We start from the raw sequence: 17,787 nt of genomic DNA, 5'->3' as shown, positions 1-17,787 counted from the left end.
TGATAAAAAGTTGCCAATGTTATGAGAAATATTGAAGAAACACCAACAAGTGGGTCCGTTTCCAATTTTGAAACGGAAACGACTTTGAAGTTTTGAAATAAAAAAAAACAGTGACTATCGCTAATGAATAATAATATTTTCCTTTCAGTTTTTCAAAGGGATCCCAGACCAGCTCGTCCGGGTGGAAATGTTATCCAAGAAGTATCTGTGGTGGGGTCTCCCTCAACCTACAACGTGTCCTTTCTGGTGGCTGGCTGTGGCAGCAATCTCCCTCTTCTGTCACTGAGGTAGGAATTGGAGGCAGATTATCCCACATGGGCCTAGTATAGATTCTCATACCTTCCTCTGGAGCAGCTGGTGCTGGCCGCTGCCAGAGTCAGGATGCTGGACTAGATCTGACCCAGTCTGGCAATTCCTGTGTTGCTGTTCCTAGGAATTCTTATTCTTTCACTTGCAAGTGCTTGATGGGGTTTTTTTGTGTGTGTTCATTTTCCATCAGACCCTCTGCTAGAAGGTCTCATCTTGCCTCAGCCCTTCTTGAAGGGGACCAGACAGAGGCCCATGTCACCAGAAATCCCGACTTGTTAACAGTAAGGCAGGGCCCTGGACTAAACAGAACAGAGAGAACTATACGCTTTTAGATTAAAAAAAAAAGTCCTGAATTTCTAATCCCAAACTTTGGGAGAATTTAGTTCCGGACTGGAATGTTGTGCCTGGTTTATCTCCATGCTGAACTGGAGCACAGAGTCCGAACAGCCTGGAACTTTGAGGGGAGTTTAGATTTGGATTTTGTGATTTGGGCTCATTCTCTTAAAAACCAGCCAAACACACTCCACCCCATCCCACCCTACATACACAACAAAGAACTCCTCCATGACCTCCCAGGTCCGGTTCACCCTGGTGTCCTATGTAGTAGTGCAGTTTGTTTTCACAGCTCATAGGGAGGGGCTGTTCTTATTCATTTTTTCAGTGTTATTTTTTAAGGCCAGCACTCTGTGTGTGATTATGAATCAGCTTGTTATTATTATTTGTATTTCCAGTAGCAGCCATGGGCCCCAGCTGAGATCAGGGTCCCATTGTGGTAGGTGCTATACACACACATACATCGCTGCCCCAGAGAGTTTTGTCTACTTGGATCACAGACAGACAAAGAAAGGAGCACCTACAACTCTTACTGAAATCTATGGCAGCTGTATGGCTCAGCACCTCTGAAAAATCAGACTCATGGATTTTAAAGAAATGCAACCCAAGTCAGCAAGGAGGAAAAAATTGAGAAATGGAAACAATCCAGTTTATATTTTAAGGGGGTCTCCCAAGACCTTATCTGTTCAGTGTAAGTAGTTCCTGCTACAATCCTTCAAAGTTCAAGGCTCTCAAGTGATTTGGTAACATGGTTAAAACACACTACAGCCCTGTCTGCAATTCAAAACCAGCCAAGCTTCCTAGCATGGTAGATAGGTACAGCATAGCTATGACTTCACTTGTAAGTAGATCTCCCCTTACACCAGTGGTTCTCAAACTTTTGAACTGGTGACCCCTTTCACATAGCAAGCCTCTGAGTGTGACCTTATAAATTAAAACACTTTTTAATAAATTTAACACCATTCTAAATGCTGGAGGCAAAGCGGGCTTTGGGGTGGAGGCTGACAGCTCACAACCCCCCCATGTAATAACCTCGCGACCCCCTGAGGGGTCCCGACCTCCAGTTTGAGAACCCCTGCTTTACGCTCTCACTGATAGGTTTTACAGAGGGAACGAGAAGTTCCATATTTATGTGGCATGGACTAAGATGAGTGGATAAATTCAGCTTTGTCTGAATTCTGTTTTTTTTTTTTTTTTTTTTTTAATATATAAACAGGGCAGTAGTGGATAGGCATCAGGGAGGGGATTTTACTTTTGTATGTGAGCTGTTTGGTGGAATACTGGTATCCATTTCTGGTGTCAACGTTTTTAAAAAGCATGTTAAAAAACTGGAAAGGGGGCAGAGAAGAGGTACAAAAATGATTCGAGGACTGGAGAAAATGCCTTACAATGAGAGACATAAAGAGCTCAATCGATTTATTTGTCAAAAAGAAGATTAAGAGGTGACTTGATTAGTGTCTAAGTACTGACACAGGGAGACTCTACGGGAGTAGTAAAGAATTCTTTAATCTAGGGGAGAAAGACATTACAGGAACCAATGCCTGGAAGATAAAGTCAGACAAATTCAAATTTAAGCTAACATGCAATTTTAACTGTGAGGGTTGCTAACCATTGGAACAAACTATGAAGGAAGGTGGTAGATTCTCCAGTCCTGATGTCTTCATATCTAGACTGGATACCCTTCTGGAAGATGGTCTTTAGCCAAACACAAGTTATTGGGCTCAATCCAGGGGCAACTGGGGGAAATTCTTTGGCCTGTGTTGTACAGGAGGTCAGGCTAGATCATCTAATGAAGTGGTTGTCAACCAGGGGTATGTGTACCCCTGAGGGTACCCATAGGTATTCTAGGGTGTACTCAACTCATCTGGATATTTGCCTAGTTTTACAACAGGCTACATAAAAAGCACTAGCGAAGTCAGTACAAACTAAGTATCAGAGGGGTAGCTGTGTTAGTCTGAATCTGTAAAAAGCAACAGAGGGTCCTGTGGCACCTTTGAGACTAACAGAAGTTGTTAGTCTCAAAGGTGCCACAGGACCCTCTGTTGCTTAGTACAAACTAAAATTTCCTACAGACAGTGACTTGTTTATACTGCTTTATGTACTATACACTGAAATGTAAGTACAATATTTATATTCCAATTGATTAATTTTATAAATATATGGTAAAAAAGAGAACATAAGCAATTTTTCAGTACTAGTATGCTATGACACTTTTGTATTTTATGTTTGATTTTGTAAGCAAGTAGTTTTTAAGTGAGGTGAAACTTGGGGGTACACAAGACAAATCAGACTCCTGAAAGGGGTACAGTAGACTGAAAAGATTGAGAGCCACTGATCTAATTGTCCCTTCTTTCCTTAAAATCTATGAATTAGAATAAACGTGTTTAATTAGGGAATTATATAGCTGATATTCATACAAGTCACCACATGGTGACACTCTTGTGCCACCGAGGACATTTGTTTTTCTCCAACCACACTTAAAGTGGTGAAGTACAAATTTTTAAAAACTATCTTAAAGTTGCAGGCCAATCAGTCTGTATTGTAAGCACTGATAACTTGTCCTTGCCATCATTAGATGCATTGAGACACCGAGCAGGTTTATGAAAGCTACTTGAGTAAATATCACTCCAACCTTTTTTAATTATCCCTTTGGCATAACAAACCTGTTTAGCTTGTAAGGTCATTGGATCAGGGATTGTCCTTTTGTTCTATTTGTACAGCGCCTGGCACAATGGGGTCCAGGTCCAGGGGTTTCTAAGTTCTACCATAATACTACTACTAAGAAGAAGAAGACAAGATTATAACTGTGAAGCATCAAACAATTGTTCTTTAAGCATCACCTCCATTGTCCCCTGCTGCAGATGATGCATGTACCATGACAGTGTGAACTTGGAATAGCAGTGTCTGTCAGGGCTGTGAGTGTTCCCTGCCTAGGTCCTTAAACACTTCCAAAGGACGCTGCTGGTCTAAACTCCATGGGGTGCATACACATCACTTGTGGCATGGATCCTTGCAGGCAGCCATCTTGAAGAACAACAGTTACAATGATAAGGTGCCATGTTGCTTTTCAAAGCACATCTGAATCACTGTCGGCTTCCTTGTTTGGAGACAATCTTTATGAAAGTGTCTGATATTGCTTTGCTCTTCTGTAGCTCCTCCGGCCAGGGGATCTCAAAGCACTGTACAAACATTGACTAAAACTAGGCAGGATGATGACCTTGTGGTTAAAACTTAGGGCTGGGGGTGGGCCTGTCAGTTAGAGCCTTAACCTGGGACGTGAAAGGCATGCAGTCAAGTCCCCTCCTCACCAAAGAGATTGTCAAGACATTAAGGAAGTCAGTTAGGGTATGCCCACAGTCAAGCTGAAGATGTAATTCCAGGTAGGATAAATGTACTCGTGCTAACTCAGTGTCTCAATGCATCGGCGTCTCAATGCATTGTGCTAAAAATAGCAGTGTAGCCCCCAAAGTGCCTGAGTAGGTACAGAGGGTCGAGGGTGGGATTGTACTCAGGGCAGCTACCCCATCCTATAACCTGTGCCACTGTGGCTATGCTGTTATTTTTAGCATGTTAGCTTGATCAAAGCTAGTGTGAGTATGTCTACCTGAGCTGGAAATTACATCTCCAGCACCAGGGCAGACTCACCCTTCGTTCCCGTCAGTAAATGGGGATAGTAGCACTAATCTACCTCAGAAGGGGTCTTCGGAGGATAAACGTGTTTAAGTTTGTCAGGTGCTGGGATACTGTGGTGATGAGAGTTGTATAAGTACCTAAGATAGACAAGAGTTGGGAGACCTGGGTTGTCCGTTCCTAGTTCTTCTATAGCCTTCTTGTATGACCTCAGGTAAGTCATATCCCCTCTCTGTGCCCATTGTCCCACATTGGGAATGATAATACAGAAAGGTTATTGGGAGCCTTAATTTGTTATGGATGTAGGAGCCCTCTACACCAATATTCCACACAAAGATGGACTACAAGCTATCAGGAACAGTATCCCCAATAATGTCACAGCTAACCTGGTGGCTGAACTTTGTGACTTTGTCCTCACCCACAACTATTTCACATTTGGAGACAATATATACCTTCAAGTCAGCGGCACTGCTATGGGTACCCGCATGGCCCCACAGTATGCCAACATTTTTATGGCTGACTTAGAACAACGCTTCCTTAGCTCTCGTCCCCTAACGCCCCTACTCAACTTGCGCTACATTGATGACATCTTCATCATCTGGACCCATGGAAAAGAAGCCCTGGAGGAATTCCACCATGATTTCAATAATTTCCATCCCACCATCAACCTCAGCCTAGATCAATCCACACAAGCGGTCCATTTCCTGGACACTACTGTGCTAATAAGTGATGGTCACATAAATACCACCCTATACCGGAAACCTACTGACCGCTACACTTACCTACATACCTCCAGCTTCCATCCAGGACACACCACATGTTCCATTGTCTACAGCCAAGCTCTAAGATATAACCGCATTTGCTCCAATCCCTCAGATAGAGACAAGTACCTACAAGATCTCTATCAAGCATTCTTAAAACTACAATACCCACCTGCTGAAGTGAAAAAACAGATTGACAGAGCCAGATGAGTACCCAGAAGTCACCTCCTACAAGACAGGCCCAACAAAGAAAATAACAGAACACCACTAGCTGTCACCTTCAGCCCCCAACTAAAACCTCTCCAGCGCATCATCAAAGATCTACAACCTATCCTGAAAGATGATCCCTCACTCTCACAGATCTTGGGAGACAGACCTGTCCTCGCTTACAGACAACCCCCCAACCTAAAGCAAATACTCACCAGCAACCACACATCATTGAACAAAAACACTGACCCAGGAACCTACCCTTGTAACAAAGCCCGATGCCAACTCTGTCCACATATCTATTCAAGTGACATCATCATAGGACCTAACCACGTCAGCCACACCATCAGGGGCTCGTTCACCTGCACATCTACCAATGTGATATATGCCATCATGTGCTAGCAATGCCCCTCTGCCATGTACATTGGCCAAACCGGACAGTCTCTACGCAAAAGAATTAATGGACACAAATCTGACATCAGGAATCATAACATTCAAAAACCAGTGGGAGAACACTTTAACCTGTCTGGTCATTCAATGTCAGACCTGCGGGCGACTATTTTACAACAGAAAAACTTCAAAAACAGACTCCAACAAGAGACTGCTGAGCTGGAATTGATATGCAAACTAGACACAATCAATTTAGGATTGAATAAGGACTGGGAATGGCTGAGCCATTACAAACTTTGAATCTATCTCCCCTTGTAAGTATTTTCACACTTATCAAACTGTCTGTACTGGGCTATCTTGATTGTCACTTCAAAAGTTTTTTTTCTCTTACTTAATTGGCCTCTCAGAGTTGGTAAGACAACTCCCACCTGTTCATGCTCTCTGTATGTGTGTACATATATCTCCTCAATATATGTTCCATTCTAAATGCGTCCGAAGAAGTGGGCTGTAGCCCACGAAAGCTTATGCTCTAATAAATTTGTTAGTCTCTAAGGTGCTACAAGTACTCCTGTACTTTTTGTTTGAAGTTCAGTAGCCCAAAGAGTTTGACAAAGTATTACTGAAGCTCCGAGGCTGGGCTCCTGGAGCGCAGACATTACATCACTTTGAAAATGCTGCCTTATCGCAGTGCCAAGTGTTGAAATGCTAAGGTTCAGTTCAGCAGACTCAGACGGGGACAGGCACAAAAGCTATTTGGCCAGCCTTTGTGAGGGGCTTTCTGGTTCATTTCTGCCTAGCTCTGTATGGAGAACAATAGCTGGTTCAAGATATTGCAATCAGCTGAATTTTGCTTGCAATCTCCCACTCCTGCTGATTGCATTGGAGTGGAGTTGTGCATCGCGCACTGGAGCTGCTGACTCAGATGGTTCAATTCTCTCCAGCAGGGGAGCTTTGCCCTCGGAGGGCTCAGAAGAGGATCACCTGGCTGTGTCCACGGAAGGTGCAAATGTCAGTCTGACAGTTCAGAGACTGCAAGCTGCATCCCCACCCATTGGCGGGACTTTCCGGATCCTGCTGCCCAATACAGTGATATCAGGTAAAGGGAGGGTGAAACTTTCCTTTTCTGGGAGCCAAAGGAAGGTGAGCCGGGACATCACCCCTGGAAACATTCCTGCAAAGGCAGGGCTGTCAGACTGTCCCCTTTGGGGGGCAGCTGCTAGTTCTTCATATTTATCTGACCCAAAGCGGGGAGGGATATTTTTGGATGACAGCTTTAGGTACTGATCCAAAACCCAACTGAGGAGAATGGAGAGACACCCACTGACTTCTATGGGGTTTAGCTCAGACCCTCAGAGGGTTTGTCATACTAAGGGTATGTTATAGGACAGTGATACCTCTCTAAAGCATTAGATCCTATGGATGTGCATGTAATGTCCCCCTCGCTGTTATACCTTCCCAGGTTTGGTCCAGGTGGATCTGTGGCTGCACAGCTGTTGATATCCCTGTTTTATAATGAACTTCCCAGGTGTCCCGGTGCATGTCTCCTCCCATCACCTCCGTGAGCTCCTGCAGTGCAACTCAGATAACTCCACAGTCCAGTACCTCAATGCCAGTGATTTCACTGTGACCAAAGACGTGAGCACTTGTTACCAAAATGTATGGACACTGACCTGGAACTCCATGACTGGTGACTTGCCCATTGTTATTGATGTATGATGATTTTTTCTTTTAATGCAATATTCATAGAATATCAGGGTTGGAAGGGACTCAGGAGGTCATCTAGTCCAACTTCCTGCTCGAAGCAGGACTAATCCCCAACTATTTTTTTTGCCCCAGATCCCTAAATGGCCCCCTTAAGAATTGAACTCACAACCCTGGGTTTAGGAGGCCAATGCGCAAACCACTGAGCTATATCTCCCCCCTAACTGTTGCTGCATCCTTAAATCTGCCAGCCAGTATGTCTGTGTTGACAGGCTTCATTTCCACAAAGGTTTTATTCACCTAGATCTCTCAGGAGACTCCAGCAAAGTGCCTGACAAAGGCTATTATTGAGAGCAATAACTTAGTCAGTTCTAGAGTGGTTAGATGATTAAGAAAAGGAACAGCAGTTAGAGTCAAAGAGATAAAAATATGAAGCCACCAACCCTCATGTTTTGAAACATAAGCCCGAGGTCAGGAAGTAACTCCCCCACGTGCTACAGTAGTGCACAAGAAGGCCCCATTGACATGGGGATTGGACTTGTGCTAGCCACAGTCATGTTTAAACATAGTTGCTGCTAGCAGACTTCTAGCATGGTTCTCTGACCAAGGTGGGATAGGGTTTTGTCTCTGAGAATTATGCTATGGAGTAACCCACCCGGGTTTTATTACCTGATTCTCATGTGGTTCTCAGACAAAAGTCCATGTTCATGCTGGTCAGAGAAACCCTCCCCAATAGAGGTGATGTGTAGGGGGGCATGAGGAGTGATGTGCCCCCCAAGATTTCTCCCAGGGTGGGAGTTGGGGTGAGCACGGCTGAGGGGCATATGCCTGGGAAAGGCACTAGCACCTAGGGCTCCCACTGAGCCCTGCTAGGAGGTGCCTGGAGCAGGGAAGAGAGACCAGGCTGGCAGCACAGCTCTGCCAGAGGGGGCCTGGGGAAGCCTGCAGAGTCCTGTCCCTTCCTCGTCCCCAGCCGCAGTTACCGATGGTAGTAAGTGTCCGGACCCTGCTCCAGTCTGTGTCATGCCTGCAGCAGGGAGGCAATGGGAGAAGTGGGGAAGGAGCTGTGAGGGGTGTGGGAGCAATGTGGTGCTGGCTTGGAGTGGGCGTAGGAGGCACGAGCGGAGTGGGAAAGGGCCCAGAAGTGACATGTGGGGCGGTCACGTGCCACTCCAGAACCTTTAAATCATGCCCCCCTCCCCAATCAAGAATTATGTGTCGCCTCTGTCCAAGTCCTGCTCAAATGAGGTAGTAGCTAGCATGGTCCTACTCTCAGTTTGGACAGGGTGCATTAATGGGCTTTTACACCAACCTATGAAGGATGTGGCATTGCCTCCTGTCAGAGACAGCATATTAGACTGAGATGGAGCATTGGTATATAGGGAATCCTGTGTATGTTTCTTTGCCAATGTAAAGCCATAGCTAGGGAGGCAGGGTGGTCTGGTGCTGAAGACACGGGCCTCGGAGATGGAAAAAATGGGTTCCATTCTGTGCTTCAGGGCAGATTCCCTTCATGACCTTAAACCATGTTTCTTAATCTTTTTGCCTGTTTCCCACCTGTAAAATGGAGATTGCAACATTGTGTTGTGGGATGCATACCCTAAGGTTGTGAGGGGCTTGGATGTTGTGCCAATGGGGCCATATAAGCAGATACAGAGAATGTTCCCATTCATTCATTGTAGCCCTTAGTGTAAACCTTAGCTATGTGAGTTTGAGTTGCTTATGAAATGATACACAACGTGCATAAGAAAAAAAAGTTTTTATAAAGCTGAGAAAAAATTGATTCTTTATTCTTTCACGCTATGCTAGGTCTCTGCTGAAAACCTCACAGGACTTAACCCAACCATTGCAGCTCGTGTGGTTTATGATGGCGGCGTATTTATTGGACCAATATTTGGAGACATGCTAGCTACTGCCAATAACCACACGCAGGTAGGTCACCAACTGACCACAGTTCCCATAAACTCATTGTGACTTGCTGTCTGCCAGACAGATCCGGTCACCCTACACTTGCTGAACTGTGCTGCACTCCATGAGAAAGGCATTTCAATCAATGAGACTCAGTACAGATTAAGATACTACTAACCACGAGTAAGGGAGGGGGATTTTTCCTTGTGAGGCAGGGGCTTAGAGCTAACAATGTATCTATGACTGTGCCGTTAAACCAAACTGATACTGGTTTCTATAGTGATAACTTCCAAACACTGTAGCAACACTATATTAAACTGCAGTTTTTGGACCATTATTTAGCAGGGTTTGACCTAGTGAGTGGGTGTGACGTTCCCCTGGTGTTATCCGGACCGGTGATCTGCTAGGTCACTCCAATCCTCAACTCTGGGAGCCAACTTTACCCTGCTCTGCCGTGAGAACCCCCACTCCTGGGCTATTCACGCACAGCCTCTAGCATGTAAACTGCTCCCAGCGACGTGAGTGAGCACTTTTGGCCAGCCGCTGTTTGGATTATGCAACTAGCTGATATCTCCGGTCCCAGACACAACCCTAGGAATCTGTCTTGCAGTGTCCAGTTATGCCCGCTGGACGCTGCAAGCTTATATGAGTTCGTCAATTTAACAAAGACATTGATATGAACCAGGCTTGTTATCCCACGGGGAGTCTCTGACATGCTTCAAACCAAACGCACTGCTTCAGCTAGACTAAACAAACAAATTTATTAACTACAAAAGATAGATTTTAAGTGATTATAAATCAAAGCATAACAAGTCAGATTTGGTCAAATGAAATAAAAGCAAAACACATTCTAAGCTGATCTTAACACTTTCAATGCCCTTACAAACTTAGATGCTTCTCACCACAGGCTGGCTGGCTGCCCTTCAGCCAGGCTCTCCCCTTTGATCAGCGCTTTAGGCGCTTGGTGGTGGTGTCTGTAGATGGAGGTGGAAGAGACAGTGAGCATGGCAAACATCTCTCCCTATCATGTCTTTTCTTCCCTCTTGCCTTTGCCCCCCCTCCCTTTAGAGTCAAGTGAGCGTTACCTCATCGTAGTCCCAAACTGATCAAAGGAAGGGGGGTGACTCACTTGAGAGTCCAACAGATCCTTTGTTGCTGCCTAGGCCGGTGTCCTTTGTTCCTGTGAGGCTGGACTGGGTTTGTCCCAGACATGCCCTGATGAGGTGTGAACTGCCCCTCTGCTCCTGGAAAGTTTTGCCTGGGCTTGTTTTAAGCCCTGAGGACACATTTTCATCCTCATAACTATATACATGAAATTACAACCTATAACATTACTATAACAACAATTCTCAGTGCATCATGAGTCTTCCGAAGACACCCAACATGACAAACTTTGCATTGGATACCACAGAATCATATTATAAGGATGAACATGGGGGTGCCGGCTGTGCTCCTGAGGTACAGAGCATCACAGTGGGGTCCTAGCCCGGGACTTAAAAGACCCATGTTCAGTCCTCTGCTCTTCAAGGAACTTCCTGTGTGACCTTGCTCAAGTCACTTAGTCTCACAAGGCCTCTGTTCCCAATCTGTAAAACAGGGACAATAGCACTCCCCTCCCTCACAGGAGCATTGTAGGAATAAATACATTAAAGCTTGTGAGGCTTTCAGATGCTGCAGTGCTTGGGGCCATGGATATACCTAGTGAGATAGACAGAACATTATGGTTTTCTTACACATGGGAGAAATTTCCTCACTCAGGTTTGTTGTTCATTTGAAGCACTGTCTTGGCTTGATACCAATAGCAAATACCAAAATTCCCCTCTGATTTTAATGTGTGGTTATAGTGTTAAAAAAAAAAAAGGGGGGGGGGGCTGTAGCACATGCCAGTTCTTAGCTGCTTCCTGTCTGTTTTTCAGAGAATATCAGGGTTGGAAGGGACCATAGGAGGTCATCTAGTCCAACCCCCTGCTCAAAGCAGGACCAATCCCCAACTATTTTTCTGCCCCAGATCCCTAAATGGCCCCCTCAAGGATTGAAGCTCACAACCCTGGGTTTAGCAGGCCAATGAGCTATCCTCCCTTTGACACAATCTACTTTTGCTATCAGCACGGTCCAGTGTTTCCCTCCTGTTAGCCCCGGGGGACCAGCAGGCTGGTGGGAGAAGCACCTTGTGCTTCACCAGTCCAGTTCAGAATGCAGACACTTTTTCACGGGGGGTGAAGTACTGCTAGAGGCAGCAAGATCACAACTTGGTTTTCAGATCCCAAATGGAGCTTTGGAGCACAAGCAGCTAAAAAAAAATTACCTTTGGGCCTGTTAGCTGATCAGACTTGATCTGGAATTTCTTATAAATAGGGGACCCCACAAGGTACTTTTTGGAGTGTAACAACAGTTTATACTGGCTTTCACATAGGGTAGGAGATGACTGTAGAGTAAATCAGAGCATTCAATCAACTGGGAGGATTGGAGCTGGGAGGAGCTGTGACTATCAGTCAAAAATGAGAAATGATCCAACAGGCACCTAGGGAGGTTATCAATATAGGCCCTGGCTTGCCTACAGTGAACCCTAGAAAACTATGGCCAAATTTGAAATGAAACTAGGCAACATTCTGGGTTTAATTGTCAGCATTTTGTAGAGCTCTGTTAACAACCTGGGTCCCCTTCCCTCTTTTGGAATAACATTCTTCTCCATTTCTTCAGGTGGTGGTGGTGGTGAATGATGTCCCAGCAAACTGCTCTGGTTCATGTGCCTTTCAGTATTCTCAGGAAGCAACCCCTTTAGTCAGCCATGTGGAGTATTCACTAGGTAATGGTATTTGCACTTCATGGGATGACTGAGCTGTCAAAAGGGCCTCTCTGATATTAGAGATGGGCTCAGGCCAAATTTCTTGGGTCCGAACACCCCGGAACTTAGGAAAGTTTGGAATCTGTACCCAGTTCTGGATCTGAATTTTGTATCTGGCCCCTATTTCTACAATGGCTAAAATAAAAACCCTAGTTATGTGGAGAAAAATGCATGAACTTGGTGTGTTGGAATCTGTGTTCGGATCTGAATTTTGTAGTTTGGATCCATCTCTTTTAACTGTATCCCTTACAGCCTTTGGAATTGTGTACAGCTTTGCAAAGGTTGTTTACAGTGCTACCATTCTGATTGTTGCTGCCTGTGACAGAGTGCTGGACAACAGCAGCAGGGCCAGTACTCTGGTCACTGCAGCTCTAATTAATTACTCCAGAGCAGACCACATTAAGAAGAGCTGTGCCTAATTGATAGGCTGAGGAGAACTAAGATGCTAATAATTAAGCCATTAATCAGATGATACAAAAAGCACAGCAAGGAAGTGGGAAAGTGGATCAGAGGAAGCAGAGAGAGAGAGAGTGTGTGTGTGTGTGTGTGTGTGTGTGTGTGTGTGTGAGAGAGAGAACGAGCGAGTGTGTGCATGCATGCGCGTGCGCTCTTCCCTGCTTCTCTCAGGAGATGAGGGCTCCCCGGGACTATAGGTGTAACACTGTATAGAGTTTAAGGGTGGTGGGGAAGTGCTATGGCCTACATTGTACAGGAGGTCAGACTAGATGATTACAATGGTCCCCTCCGGCCCAAGCAGCAAGGCTGGGAAGACCCCTGAACCTAAAGGGGAGATCTTTTGCGGTAAACTAATTGAACTAAGTTGGACCCCAGGAGAAGGGGACTATTGTTTAAAGACTCTGGGTGCGAGTGGTTTATTTCTGAACCCTGAGAGTTGAGGGCTGTGTACTTGCAGGACCACGCGGGACCACAAGGGGGTGTGCTCAGGCACATTGCCCCATGATAAAGCCTGATCTTCAGCTGTTGTACATCAGCATAACTACAGTGACGTCAACAGAGTTACGTCAAATCACACCAGGGTCTAGTCCAATAGAATTAAACTGATAGAGGCCAATTTATTTTATATTTTTCTTATCCCAGAATATTATATATAAGATGGACTGAGTATCTCAAAATCAGGACTAGAGAGGGGTGCACTATTCATAGCCAACAATTTACCTGAAAAATGTTACCTCTTTATTCAGTTTGTCGGACAACAGACAATTGTGTGTGCTGTTCATAACTGTTTGATGCACAGTCCAGGCAAACATATTTCAGCCTATAGATTGGTTGCAACCAATCTACTACTCATGGTGTGTGATTGGTCACGTAAGTCACACGATCTTGTTTCTAATCACTACTACAACTCCCATGAGGCAATGTGTTGCTAGGGCAATGCAGCTTAATGTCCTGGTGAAGAGATTCAAAATGAAACATTTTGGGTCAGTTCATGAAATGAAATATTCCAATTTGGGTTGAATTTTCCCGTGGCAAAATTTGATTTTTGTGGGAACTGCATTTTCCGTTAGCAAAAGATTCAGACGGAAAATTCCGGCTCTGCTCTGTTCTCACGTAGTGTCTTGCAGCACTCAGCCAGCTTGAGTGGAGACCAGAGGAAGGTATAGACTTGAGAGGGAGGAAAACGGTAAACGTAGAAGACCTCTGTTCTTGTTGTTTGTAGTATGGTAGTGTCTATGAACCATCGTGGGTCAGGACCCCAATGTGCTAGGCACCATATGAGATGACAATGAAAGTACAAGAGAAGAGACAATAGGTGAATGCTGTCAGGCTTGGGAGGAGCAGAGGGAAACGATGTTTTATATTGGGATGACGATAGTTTTGCTAGGCACTCATATCACTAGGGCGATGAGACTGCAGTAAATGCTTAAGCACAGTTAGCCTAAGCAGCTTCGTTGTTCTTGGGAAGCAAATGTGGGTGTCATTACTTAACAACAGATTTGTCATTTTGTTTTACTTTATCCTTCCAGCTGATGGACTCCACACCAGAGTTTATATCACAGGGTCTGGCTTTGCTGAGGACAGCCAAGCACTGCAGATAGAGGTGAACCACACAACCTGCCAAGTCATGACTTCAAATCAAACGGCTATAGTTTGCTGGATGAACGTGTTACCAATGGGACTGTACCAGGTTACGTTACTGGTGAGACCTTATGGCTTTGCTCGCAATGCCAGCAAAGGACAGGGCATCTACCTGAGAGTTAGGCCCAGGCTGGAAGCTATTGAACCTCCGACAGCGTCCGAGATTGGTATGTCTGAATTCAGTAGAAGCTCTCACCTGAATATCTGCCTTTAGCATTATTGCTTTTGATAGGGTGTTTTTTCAATATTTGTGTCTGGGGCTCTCCACCCGACATGGGAGTGACCAGGTTAGGGGCAGTGTTTCTCAGGACGAGTGGCTCTGGCTCTTCGCTGGGGGTGCTACAGCTCCTGGCTAGCTGTCTTGCAGTGCGGATGGATATGGGTATATGCTACAGCTCTGGATAGCGGTGAGAGTTTAATGGATAATTTTCTCATGTCATTTTGAAAGCTGCTTGAGAAGTGTAATAAATCACTACACTCTGTCCTTTGAGTGACCAAATGGAAATTGTGTCTCTGGCTAGCTACAAAATGTAGTGAGAAAACCTCCAAAAGCAAAGCCCAAACCCATATTTTCCCTCTCACCTTTAAAATAGAAGAGGAAAAAGGAAGGCACTATCTCCTCTTTCTAAAAAAGAAACATTCCCAAGCTATCCACAGAGTTTAAGTCCAGAAGGAACCATTATGATCATCTAGTCTGACCTCCTGCAATAACACAGGTGACTCCTGCATCAAGCCCATAACTTGTGGTTGAGCTAGAGCAGTGGTCACCAACCCGTCGATCGTGATCTCCGGCGGCCCAGTTTGGCTGCAGCTAAGGCAGACCCCTGGTCCCACACCGCTCCCAGAAGCGGCCAGTGCAGCCCCACAGCCCCGGGGGCGGGGGGCAGGGGTCTACTTCTGCGTGCTGCTCCTGCCTGCAAGCACTGCCCCCGCAGCTCCGATTGGCTGGGATTGCTGCGGGGGCGGTGCTTGCAGAGAGGGGCAGCGCGTGGAGCCACGTGTCCCCCGCACCCACACGAGCCGCAGGGGCATGTTGGCCCCTTCTGGGAGCAGTGTGACGTCAGGGTAGGCAGGGAGCCTGCCTTAGCCTCGCTGCGCCCACTGCCATCCAGGAGCCGCCGGAGGTAAGTGCTGCCCGGTGGGAGGCCGCATCCCAACCCTCATCCCTGAGCCCCCTCCCAGAGCCAGCACCCCATACCCTCAGCCCTGAAACCGTCCCAGAGCCAGCACCCTGTACCCCCTCCTGCACCCCAACACTCTGCCCCAGCCCAGAGCCCCCTCCTGCACCCAACCTCCTGCCCCAGGCTCAGCCCAAAGCCCCCTCCCACACTGCAAACCCCTCGGCCCCAGCCCAGAGCCAGTACCCCTTCCCAAATGCCAACCCGTTGCCCCAGCCCGGTGGAAGTGAGTGAGGGTGGAGGAGAGCGAGCGACCGGGGTGGGGAGGATGGAGTGAGCAGGGCGGAGATGGAGTGGGGGTCCCAGATGTTTCTGTTCTTACATGGATGGGATCCTGGTATGGGGAAGGTTGGGAATTGCTGCTGTAGATCATTAAAAAAGAGGTAGGTGCAATGCTTTGTCATTGTTTATTCCCCTCTCTACACCCCTTGTAATCCAGATCCTCTCCTGATGGCAACGATCTTTCATTCATTAAAAAGAAAAGCAAGTATATTGTTATCCTACATTACACATGCTTTGAACATTTGTAATTGGAAAGAATTACAGTTTCCATCTGTGTTTTTAATTTCTTCCATTAAAATGCCTCTCCAATTCTCTCATAAAGTATGCAGACATGATTTTGCATATGGATATCAGTGCAGATATCAAAATTTATGTGCATTAATGGATATAAAGTACACATGAAGAGTGTACACTTGATTTGGGGCTGTTTATCCTGCAGACACAACAGGAGAGACCTGGCTTAAATTTTGAGTTGTGTTCCACTGTTGTAAACACAGGAAACTCAGCCTTCTAGAGGGAGAGGCTACAGAGTATCTTATATCACTCAGCAGTGATTCCTCGTGTGAAAATAGCATCAACATAAATGGGGTCAAAGTGGTGTTCCATTCAGTGTACCTTCCATGAAGGAAGATCATGTCAAGGCCCAGAATGTAGAAATTACTTTATTGGGTCAGATTAGTACATCACTTGCATTCTTTGTCAACACTGAATGTCTTTCTAAAGATATATTCCAGCTCGAACAAGTTATGGGCTTGCTATAGAAATTACTTGGCCTTTGTTAACAGTTCAGATTAGATGATTTTAATAATCCCTTCCAGCCTTAAAATGTATTAGTCCAGTGGTTCATTTAGGCTGGTATGTCTTCAACAGTGACCAGTGACACATGCTTCAAAAGAAGGTGCAAGTAACCTTGTAATAGATAGTTATGGCATAGCCTTCCCATAGAAGACGTTTCTTCCTGACCACTATTAGTTACATCATGAAACATGAGGGTTTATATCCATTCTAATTTTTGTTATACTATCTCATGTAACTAAGGATGATCTCATTATTCATACAAACATGCTACTCTTTTGTTTGAATTCTAAGCTCTTGACTTCATTTATATCTTTTGGCAGTGCGTTCCAAAAGTTAGTATGCATTGTGTTTTAAAATGAATTTCAGGAAAGAGTGGGTGTGTTTGTAAAACAGTGAGAAAATGGAGTTATTGTCCATCGATAAGCTCCTGGCCACCTGCAAAGGCCTTTAATAAAGTGGTGTCTGGAAAAAAATGTAGAGGCAAAATGTGTCAATCATCCTATGTTCTGGCCCAAATCATTGCTGGAGTAATCTAGTACCACTCCACTGATTTTTACTGTTGTTCATTATTTGCATATGATATCACCAAGAGGCCCCAAGTGAGAGCAGGATCCCATTGTGCTAGGTGCTGTATATACGCATGGTAAGACAATTCCTGCTCTAAAGACCTTGCATGAGACAGGCACAGGGTAGGAGAAATGCAGTAGTACTATCCCCATTTTACAGACCGCGGATTCAGGCGGAGAGATGGAATGACTTGCCCAAGATCAAACAGGGAGTATGTGGCAGAGATCGGAACAGGACCCAGATTTCCCAAGTCCCTGTCCAGGGCCTTAACCCTCAAAACATCCTTCCTCGTTGTGAACCACTTTGAGCTCTACAGATGAAGAATGTTTTATAAGAGCTAAATGGTATGTGCTGCTGTGATAGCACTCACACATTGCTGTTACGAAAGCTCTCTACCACTAGTCTTCCACACTGTCAGTTATGATGTAATTTGAGAGTAATCAGGTTCTAATATCTTGGGTTCCTAGCTAGAATGAACAGCTGTGGGTTTTTTGATGTGTATCAATTTCTCTGTGAACTGCATCAAAGAACAAAGCAAAGGTTAGGACACCGTGCAGTTAACCCAGGGTTTGCTTCATCTTTGCCCTTTCACTTCTAGGTGTCTCTTAAACTTCTGGTTGACTGAAAGACCAGAGTCAGGATCCTGGGTATTGGGATAGGAATTGAATATCTCGTAAAGACAGCTAAAGTCTATCTCTTGCTTTGAGTGTCATCCTGAGCAATGCTGAAGACCTCCAACTCTAATTGGCTTATATGAGAGCTAAGGTCAATCAGTAACTCA

The 17,787-nt window shown here is 45.4% G+C and overlaps 1 protein-coding gene across 7 annotated transcripts in view; it reads left to right on the top strand.

The window, feature by feature from the left end:
• The window catches only part of PKHD1 (PKHD1 ciliary IPT domain containing fibrocystin/polyductin), a 390,722-nt gene that overhangs the window by 55,619 nt on the left and 317,316 nt on the right, over positions 1 to 17,787 (top strand). For 6 of the 7 annotated variants that reach the window (XM_054023614.1, XM_054023615.1, XM_054023613.1 and 3 more), the window contains exons 22-27: positions 149 to 287; positions 6,572 to 6,726; positions 7,156 to 7,340; positions 9,141 to 9,263; positions 11,940 to 12,045; positions 14,070 to 14,348. In XM_054023614.1, the coding sequence (XP_053879589.1) occupies positions 149 to 287; positions 6,572 to 6,726; positions 7,156 to 7,340; positions 9,141 to 9,263; positions 11,940 to 12,045; positions 14,070 to 14,348 (987 nt within the window). The remainder of the gene's footprint in view (positions 1 to 148; positions 288 to 6,571; positions 6,727 to 7,155; positions 7,341 to 9,140; positions 9,264 to 11,939; positions 12,046 to 14,069; positions 14,349 to 17,787) is intronic. The other variant, XM_054023612.1, reaches the window with a different exon arrangement.

The sequence above is a fragment of the Malaclemys terrapin genome, chromosome 3, assembly GCF_027887155.1.
Source record: "Malaclemys terrapin pileata isolate rMalTer1 chromosome 3, rMalTer1.hap1, whole genome shotgun sequence".
Lineage (NCBI taxonomy): Eukaryota > Metazoa > Chordata > Testudines > Emydidae > Malaclemys > Malaclemys terrapin.
The sequence above is the reverse complement of the archived record's forward strand: the minus strand, read 5'-3'. Positions and strand labels throughout refer to the sequence as shown.